The sequence below is a fragment of the Zonotrichia leucophrys genome, chromosome 19 (genome assembly GCF_028769735.1).
Source record: "Zonotrichia leucophrys gambelii isolate GWCS_2022_RI chromosome 19, RI_Zleu_2.0, whole genome shotgun sequence".
In the NCBI taxonomy this organism is placed as follows: Eukaryota; Metazoa; Chordata; class Aves; order Passeriformes; family Passerellidae; genus Zonotrichia; species Zonotrichia leucophrys.
In genome coordinates, this window is record NC_088188.1 from 10,870,389 (window position 1) to 10,879,892 (window position 9,504).

The 9,504-nt window shown below is 48.3% G+C and overlaps 1 protein-coding gene across 1 annotated transcript; it reads left to right on the forward strand.

Moving 5' to 3' along the window:
• The first annotated feature begins 1,194 nt into the window (after positions 1-1,194).
• Positions 1,195-9,296, forward strand: WSB1 (WD repeat and SOCS box containing 1). The gene is made up of 9 exons (XM_064729278.1): positions 1,195-1,337; positions 1,962-2,130; positions 2,997-3,265; positions 4,132-4,263; positions 4,679-4,779; positions 6,888-7,060; positions 7,337-7,450; positions 7,584-7,691; positions 8,180-9,296. The coding sequence occupies exons 1-9, from the start codon at positions 1,298-1,300 to the stop codon at positions 8,337-8,339; spliced, it is 1,266 nt and encodes a 421-aa protein (XP_064585348.1). The 5' UTR covers positions 1,195-1,297; the 3' UTR covers positions 8,340-9,296.
• The last annotated feature ends 208 nt before the right edge of the window (positions 9,297-9,504 follow it).

The following is a 9,504-nucleotide window of genomic DNA, read 5'->3' on the forward strand; positions in this document are numbered from 1 at the left end:
AAAGAAGTGAGAAAGGCAGCAGGGTGGTAACACCCCAGTGAAGCTGAGTAAGCCAAAGCTGCAGTTTGCTGGCTGTAAGAGCCCCCAGGGTCAGCAGCGTGTGCTGGCTCTGAGCGAAGCTCAAACCCTCCAGAGAATCCTTACGTGAGTCAGCTCAGCTCTGGGCTGGCCTGGCTCAAACATCCACAACCCATGAGCAATTCCAAGCAGCATTTCACAATATTCACTGGCTTCAAGTCTGCCTTGCTCCAAGGAGTTGTCCAGGGATCAGCTGCAGAGCTGCTCAGGGCTCTTCCCTCAGCTGGCAGTGGGGAACGGACAGAGCAGGAACAGGATTGTGCTGTTTCAAATAAGTGCTAGGATGTGCTAGGGGAATTTATACAAACCAGCACTAATCCATGCTGGGGCTCACATCACCAAGAACATGCCGAACTTCTCCCTGCTCCTTTCTTTGACATTGTATCACTGCACAATTTAAAAAAAAACGCTTTGCTGGCCCAGCTCACGCTGGGGTAATTCCTGGCTCTTGCTACAGCTGAATAGCTGATCCCATGGCTATTGCAACGTGCCTGCCAGTGAGGCCACTGCTTTGGAATGAAATCACAGTTATTATCTGCAGTTAATTGTCCTGCTGCATGCTTCTCTGGAGTCCATAGGCAGAGCAAGGAAGAGTCATTTCGTTGAGAAGAGGGGCAGAATTTAGATATGCAAAAGGAGAAAAGAGGTAATGGAAGGAGAGAGGGATGTATAGAGATGTTATACAAAATCACAGAGAGCAAGAGGCTCTCGGGGTTTCTTTCCCCAAGTTCCTTGTGAACAACTTCATTAACAGCGAAATTTTATCACAAACCAGACGCTGCTGGATTGGAACGCTGAACTACACTCATATAGAAAGTAACATTACAGAGCAGGAGACTCCTCCAGCCCCTGAACCAGGGAGGCGCACAGCGGGAGGACGGGGCTGGGCTGCGAACCGGGCACAGCGGCACGGCCGAGACGGGCAGCGGAGCGGGGCAGGAGCGCGAACGGCTGCGGGTGGGCAGGGCAGGGTCCGAGAGGCCGGGCAGGGCAGAGCAGAGCAGGACCGAGCCGGGCAGGGCGGGCAGAGCAGAGCAGGACCGAGCAGAGCAGGACCGAGCAGGGTAGGGCGGGCAGAGCCGCTCCCCCGCAGCCCGGCCCGGCCCCGCCAGCGCTCCGCTCCCCGCCCCGCCCCGCCGCCCGCCGCCGCCATCTTGCCCAGCCCGCGCCCGCCCGTCCCGCTCCGTGGCAGCCCCGCAGCTCCTCAGGCCGCCCGTCCATGGCCAGCTTTCCTCCGAGTGTCAACGAGAAGCTCATCGGTGAGAGGGGGAACGGGCAGGGGCAGCGCGGCCGGGCTCAGGCTGGGCCCAGGCTCGGGCGGGGCGGGCGGGCGCTCAGCCCATCCCGCAGCACGGCAGCGCGCTCGGGGCTGCCCGCGGGGAACGGGCGGGATCCCGGCAACGGAGCCCTTGCCGGCACACGGAGCCGTTCCCGGCACACGGAGCCGTTCCCGGCCGCCGGCCCGTCCTCGCGGGCCCGATGCGCGGGCCTGGCGGCATCGCCCGTACCGTACCGGCTGCGGCATCGCGCCCAGCTCGGTCAGCGCCGCGTGTCTCCCTGCGGGGGCTCAGCCCTGCTGGGTTATTCGGTGACACCGGCCCCCTCCCGATGGCGGTAATCGCCGTGAAACAAAGCGGGGTGACGCGCGGGTGCCCGTGCAGCCGGTGCAAGGCGCGGCACGGCTCTCCCCTCGCGGCTCTCCCCTCACGGCTCTCCCCTCACGGCTCTCCCCTCGCGGCTCTCCCCTCGCGGCTCTCCCCTCACGGCTCTCCCCTCGCGGCTCTCCCCTCGCGGCTCTCCCCTCGCGGCTCTCCCCTCACGGCTCTCCCCTCGCGGCTCTCCCCTCGCGGCTCTCCCCTCACGGATCTCCTCTGTCCCCCCAGCTCGGTCGCGCACGGTAGGAGAGCTCCTGGCCCCCACGTCTCCCTTTGACAAGAAGTGCGGCAGGGAGAACTGGACGGTCGCGTTCGCTCCCGATGGCTCGTACCTGGCGTGGTCACAGGGACATCGCATAGTGAAGCTGGTCCCCTGGGCACAGTGCCTCAACAACTTGTAAGACAAACCGCTATGGCTTTCGGTGCACCTGGAAAACAGGAGATGGCTTCAGATCGATTAAAACGCATGTATTGGTCTTCTAGGCTTTGACACCTTGGGGAGGAATGAATTCCTTAAAATAACAGCTGTTCTGTCTCTTCCTATGTGGCCAGCAAGAGGAAAAACTATTGCAACCTCACAAAGCCTGTGGAGGAGTGACTTGTTAATCGATTCACACACTCTAAAATAAGGGGAAGTTCAAATGAAAAGGGAATTTAGAGACATAGGGAGATCTGGCCCTTTACACTTCCTATCACAACGCTGTTTGGCTTTACCTTTTAGGAATTTACTTAAAGGCAGACCTCTTTCCTTATCATCCTTGTTCGAATGCAAGTGGAGTTCCAAAACACACATTTTATTGACACATGCAGGTTGCATGTTAGTGAAGTTGGTAGCTGGCCACTGCCGTTTTGTAGCTGGTTACATTTCTCTGACCCATTTTTTTCCCCCTTTTGAGGGTGGTTAATTGTTTTCCATGTGCTGGACACTCAGTAACTCTTTAGCAGAAAATCCTAGAAATTTTGTGGCTTGTTTTTCTGTAAATTGTTCAGAACTGTTCGGTTTTGCAGTAGGTTAAGTTAGTATCTTGCTCTCCATGGAGGTAAAACTGTATACACAGTATTAGTATTATTTTGTGTTGGAAGGTTTCCAGGTGCTGGTTGTTTTTCTCAGTTACCAGAAAAAGCCACTTTTATAATTTTAAAGTAAAGATGCACCGTTCTGCGCTTTGAGATGTACATCATGACGCCTCCCAGGTTTCATTAGAAGCAAGGTTAGTTTTTGGCTGCACCTCGTGCTGCAGCGTGCTTTGTGCTGTGTTTCAGCCTGCTGCACGGCACCAAGAATGGCGCGAACGCGGCCGGCACGCGGCTGCCGCGGCACAGCGGCGAGGGCAGCCAGAAGAACAAGCCCTGCGAGCACGTCATCGACTGCGGGGACATCGTGTGGAGCCTGGCCTTCGGCTCCTCGGTGCCCGAGAAGCAGAGCCGCTGCGTCAACATCGAGTGGCACCGCTTCAAGTTCGGGCAGGACCAGCTGCTCCTCGCCACCGGCCTCAACAACGGCCGCATCAAGATCTGGGATGTGTACACGGGTGAGTGCGGAGGAGCTGAGGGCACAGCGGGCATGCTGAGCTCAGGGACACGCGGGGAGCGCCCAGCGCGGCTCCTGGCCTGCCCCAGGACACCCCAGCCCTGCCGCCGTGTCCCTCAGAGCCTTGTCCAGGCGCTCCGTGTCACGCTCAGGTGCCAGCTCACGCTTCTTGCAGTGATAATATTGTTGGCACACACCAGGAGTCGGTTATAGAATTGTAACTGGGAACTGAACCTGCAATACAAATTAAAAATATTTTAAAAGCATGAGCTCCTGCAACTAGAAGTAACAAGAAACTGCCAAAGGAACAAGAGAGGCACGTCATGCTTTGAGATGTGAGAGATGGAAGATGCAAAATAATTAAATGTGTGCATACATACATTGGTTCTTTACTCAATAGTCTTCCTAGTTTTGCCAAACTTTAAAAGCATGAAATTGCTGGTTTATATTGATAAGGACCTTTATTTTTTTAAAAAAGAAAATGAATGACTTAAAAAGACTGAATCTGAACTTAGGGACTTTCAGTTTTGCTGGTAGCACAGCTGTTCGGTTGGAGAAAACACAGTTAAGAAAAATAATGACTGTTGAGTAATCTGTCCTTGTAAATTGAAGCTTGGAACAGGTATGTCCATCACAAGACAAGTCTTATTTCTGAGGTTCTAGTATATACATTTTGTAGCTTTTCCAGGAGTTACCTCTTGATACAGGAGAGTGAAAGGATCCATGTGCTGCTCATTGTAGGGAGCATTTCTACAAAGAAAATTGTCTTTACATGCAGTAATTTTATATTCAGTACTTGTATCCATAAAGCATTTTATTTAAGTGCAATAGTCCTTCATGTTAAATTGTGGTGTTCTCATGTAACAGGAAAACTCCTCCTTAACCTGATGGACCACACAGAAGTTGTCAGAGATTTAACCTTTGCCCCTGATGGCAGCCTGATTCTTGTGTCTGCATCCAGAGACAAAACCCTGCGAGTGTGGGACCTGAAAGATGATGGTAATGTCTGGACTTTATCTGCTCCAGTACCTGAGAGAAGCACCCATGTACTCACCTCTTTTATTGCTCTAGACTCAGTTTAGTCAGGATTGCTTAAAAACTTCGTGTTCGGTTAGTCACTCACTGTGCACTTGGAATTCTTTAGTCACTCGCTCTGCAGCCCCTTGGAATTCCTTATCTGTCTGAAGCCTGGAGGCAGAAGAGGGTTTTGGCTAAGAGTGCATGACGTGACCTTTCTGAATAGGGACATGGAAGTAAAGGCTGCATCCCAGGGGTTTTATTTCTGTGTAGAATGACTCTGCAAGAAGTTTGGGAAAATAATACAAAATTTTGCAAAGAAATAACTAACTTGTAAAAGATTTCCCATCTGAGTTTTGTAATAAACCAATCCTTACAGCAATGCCTTTCTGTTTAGGAAACATGATGAAGGTGCTGAGAGGCCATCCGAACTGGGTGTATGGCTGTGCATTCTCTCCAGACTCCTCCATCCTCTGTTCTGTTGGAGCTAGTAAAGCAGTATGTGTCAGAGTTTCTTGTTCCTTCATTCTCCTGAATTGTGTGCATAATCATTTTAAATCTAAGTAACATTAAGCTTGTGCTCGGTGTCATGAACTTCTAATGTTTGATGATGATGTGAAAGTGCATGAAATTAAACTGGCAAATGGTGCATTGAGACCCTGATTTGTGAATGGAACTTGCACTGCTTTTAGTTGAGGAGGCTGTAAGTGTGGAGAAATAGGTCTGCACAGGGTCATGGCATAAAACAAAGACCACTAAAGCTGCCAGTGTTAAAAGATACTTAGATTAATGCATAAAACTATTTCGGTTTTGATTTTGTCCTTCTATTTCGTGCTCAATGAGAAAGACTTCCCAAAGTTGTAGCCAGTCAGGGCATCTCCTGCTGAACAAAAACATTTCTCTCCTACCAATGGCAGTAGTACCTGAGAGTTAGAGGGAAGAGGAGCACACTGGTTTTGCTTCCATCCTAATGCCCTGCTAGAGAACTGAAAGCAGTGCAGGTAGTGCATGTATGCCATAAGCTCCTCCTGGCACTGAAGAGTTAGGGCAGACCAGAAAGGGAGTTCAGCCTGGTTCCAGGGGCTCTGTAGGCAGTGTGGTGCAGCCTCAGAGGCCCAGCTGGGGCACTGGCCATCACTCCTGTGGGAGTGCTCAGAGGCATTGTCCACAGCGGTGAGCACAGCCGAGCTCTGGGGTTTGGCTCTAGTGGAGCAGAGGGGGATGTGTACATTGCTGTCTGGAGGCTGTGTGTTTTCCATAAGCTTCTTGCTTTCCCTGTCACAGGTGGTGGCAGCAATATTGGTGTGATTGAGTTAAGCTGGCACCACTCTGAGGAGCACAGTGGTGTTGGCGGGCAGAGAGTGGCAGCTCTGGCCGCCAGCCCGGCGAGCTGTACCGTCTGTACCGTAGGACGAAGTAACCTTGCCCTCGGCTGCAAGGGGTCCTGTACGTACGCAGGTGCTGCTCCATGTCCACTGTCTGCTTGCTTGCTTGCTTTTTTTTTTGTTGTTGTTTTTTTTTTTTAATAATTTTCACAGCAGTGAAACACGCTGACTCCTCAAACTTAGTTTCCAGTTTCATAGAACGTTGGGGTCTCCTTGGAAAAATTAGTGAACTATTAGTGTTTATAACTGATTGTAAAATGGTTCAGAGTTAGGCGGTATGGGAGGCACTAAGGCTGAGTTTGTTTTGGTCAAACATAAATTTGTCCAAGTAGTCAGAATTTAACCTGTGCAGTAAAACTGTCAAGGGTAAAATCAAGGCCGCTAGTGAGCTCTTTGAGGGACATAATAGCCTTTGCTAAAGACTTATATTCCTGTAAAACCATGCTGCAGTGCATGGATAGTTCCTATTAAGTCATTCTGCACAGTCCTTGTTTTGATAATATCTAATATACAGCTGCATGTAAAATACTGTAATATTTCATGAATTTTTACAATACACTGTGCAATTAGTTGGGTAAATTGTAATATTAATGTTGTTTGTTACTGTTGACTTGATTTTAAATGACTAAATTCTTTCTAATAATGTGGTTAGACTTCCCTGTTGTTTTGCCACAGACATAACTTTTGGCTGTGAAAATTCTTTTTGCTTGCAGTATCTGTTTCTCTTCCTAGGCTGACGTTGGTGATCCAAGCAATTGTAAACAAGTGATCTTAAACTCAAAGGGATGCCACTGGAGTAACAATATGTTAACCTTACATTTTCTGTCTGTATATTTCTTAAAATTTTGGTAGTTACTGAAAAGAGGGGACTGTAGAGTTTAACCCTATTTATTTCTGAATATTTTAATAAAATAGTTTTGTAATATATGAATTTCAGTAAGCTACATGGTTAAACTGTGTTGCCTTTATCTTATATTTTGGCTTATTTTGTTAATAACATTTAACAAATTTGAGTTAGAACTTGCATGTCTGCTTTAATTATTTTTTAAAAAACCTTGATTTTAATCTGAATATGACACTGAGCATATTTCTTAATTGTAGTAATTCATAATACCTGATTTTAGTGTAATCCTAAATAAGACTAGCTCTACTTAAAAAAACAAATTAAATGCTTCACTGCCTCTCTGAGCAGAGCTATAACATCAGCTGATTTAATTGCAGGTTTTCCTCTGGGATATGGATAAATACTCCATGCTACGGAAACTGGAAGGCCATCACAATGATGTTGTAGCTTGTGAGTTCTCTCCTGACGGAGCGTTACTGGCTACTGCATCTTACGATACTCGAGTCTATCTCTGGGATCCACATATTGGAGTGATCCTTAGGGAATTTGGGTAAGTAAAGCGCTCAGATCTGGGAACTATCTCCCAGAGTGGGCTTGGAAATGAGCAGTGGCTGATGGAAGTGGTAAAGTGGCAGAGGCTAGAGGTTGCTCTTCCATCTGAGAGTGAATTTACAGCACTGGTATTTGAGAGTTTGAATTACACTGAAGAGCACGCGGCAGTTCAGTCCCCACTGAATCCGCAGCGAAGCGATCCAGCGCTGTTTGTTTGTGAGTGCTGAGCTCTGCTGTCCTGTCCCTGAGCGTGTGTCTGTCCGTCTGTCCGCAGGCACCTGTTCCCCCCGCCCACGCCCATCTTCGCGGGCGGCGCCAACGACCGCTGGGTGCGCTCGGTGTGCTTCAGCCACGACGGGCTGCACGTGGCCAGCCTGGCCGATGACAAGTGAGTGTAGCACGGGGCTGCTGCTCCCCTGCCTTCCGCCCTGCCACGGGAGCCCCTCAGCACTGGCACAGAAAACACCTAGCACAGTTAAAAACCCGCTCTGATAACTCCCTGTGTTGTCCTTCCCCCTCAGAATGGTGAGGTTCTGGAGAATTGATGAAGAGTACCCTGTACAAGTTGCACCTCTGAACAATGGACTCTGCTGTACTTTCTCTACTGATGGCAGTGTTCTGGCTGCAGGGCAAGTACAGACTTCTTTTCCTTTCTAAAATATGAAGGTAACACAAGAGATTGAAAACAGTGGCTCAGTGTTCTGAAAATCTTCAGTTGTGACTTGCAGCCTGGTGCTTCTGACTGGTACTGTTTGTTTAAACATGCCTGGAATAGCAGTAAAATCAATCAGCTGATAAACTCATTTCTTATCTTTAAAAATAAATATACGAGAGACCCAGAACATGAGGATTGGAAGAAGCCCATCAGATAGCTGAGGGCAGTTGTTGTGTGTTAGGTGGCACAGCAGTAGCTGCTGGGAGATCTGTTCCCTTTGCACAGACAAGTTGCTTATTGTGCTGCTGCAGCTTACAATAGGAACTGGAGTAAATCAGGATCCTGGAGCAGCTGGAACTGAGCACCAGCAAGTCCCCTACCTAGTGATGTGTGTGTGTGTGTTGGTAGCAGGCTGAGCTGGTTCCTGTGGGATAACCTGGAGGCTGTTGTGGTTTTGTGCAGGACCCAGGATGGCAGCCTGTTCTTCTGGGCGACCCCGAGCCAGGTGTCCAGCCTGCAGCACCTGTGTCGCATGGCCATCCGCAGGGTGATGCCCACCAGCCAGGTCAAGAACTTGCCTATCCCGGCCAAAGTGGTGGAGTTCCTTTGTTACCAGATCTGAGTTATTTGAGAAGAAAACAAGCAAATGAAACCAACAACTGGGAGGTGGCCCAGCTGCTGAAACTGGCTACAAACACTTTACAGAATCCTCAAACTGTACAGCCTTTAAGCTTAAAACTCTACAGGTTTTCAAGAGCTATTTAAAGTGATAACCTAAATACTATTTTATCAAAATGCCTGACAGGTAATTTTTTTTACTATTTATAGACAACACAGTAGAAGTATTCTGATGTTCTCAATTTTCTAAAATGTAACTGTGAAAACATGTACATATATAGACATAAGCTGCTACATGTTATCAGTGTACCTTTAAAAATTGCTTGTATGATTTTTCGTGTGTCTCATGTATATATTGCTTTGGTAGAGCCATGATGCATCTGAGCTGTAAGTGGAAGGACAGCTGTTCTGGCACACTGAGGTAGGAAAACTATTGACTTACACAGCAGTTAAGCTTCCTTCTGTACGTTGGTTGGGGTGCAGAAAGCTGCCCCCAGGTGAGGCTTTGTGCTGGTTTATTTGTGAGAGATACAGCTTTGTAGAGAGCAGTGTGTGGGGAAGGGCAGGAGGTTAATAGGGGTGCAGTGTATCTGATGTAACCCAGGACCATGCCTGAGTCAGCTGAAGGCCTTATGCTCCATAGCAGCAAACCAGGTGAAATTTCAGTATTGGGCAGTGTTAGAGAACTATTTCCTTACATTTCTGAAAATCTGACTACTGTATTTTTGCCTGATACTGTGTCTGTAATGAGAGACATTTGCAGACTCAGTTTATTATCCTTTAACCCTATAATATCTGTTTGGGGGTGATTATTGGTTAATGGCCAAAGATAAGCAAAATACTTGGTTTTGCCTTCTGTTATTTATCTGTACCTGCAGATATAAAGAATGTATGCATTGCATAAAATGCCTGATTATATATATTTTTGTTGAATTTTGTATTAAAAACTTGTATAAAAGTTTTTTGGTGTCTCATGTGGTGACTGATTTATCAGCACTGTCTGGCTGCAGCGTTCCAGGCTGAGCTGGTGAGGCCTGGTTTGTGCTCCCAGACAGGTGCTTACAGAGCTCTCTAAAGCCATGACAGTGTTATAGGCATGTGTGAGCTGCAAATCTGCCTATTTAACCTCCTTCATGAGCTGAGCTAAAAGCTAGCCTTGCCATGAGCCT

What these genes read in the sequence shown, in the direction of transcription:
- WSB1 (XM_064729278.1), top strand. Translation starts at nt 1,298, where the DNA reads ATGGCCAGCTTTCCTCCGAGTGTCAACGAGAAGCTCATCG. An exon ending in GTGATCCTTAGGGAATTTGG is followed by an intron (nt 7,061 to 7,336) that starts GTAAGTAAAGCG and finishes GTCTGTCCGCAG; the next exon opens with GCACCTGTTCCCCCCGCCCA. An exon ending in GCCAGCCTGGCCGATGACAA is followed by an intron (nt 7,451 to 7,583) that starts GTGAGTGTAGCA and finishes CTTCCCCCTCAG; the next exon opens with AATGGTGAGGTTCTGGAGAA.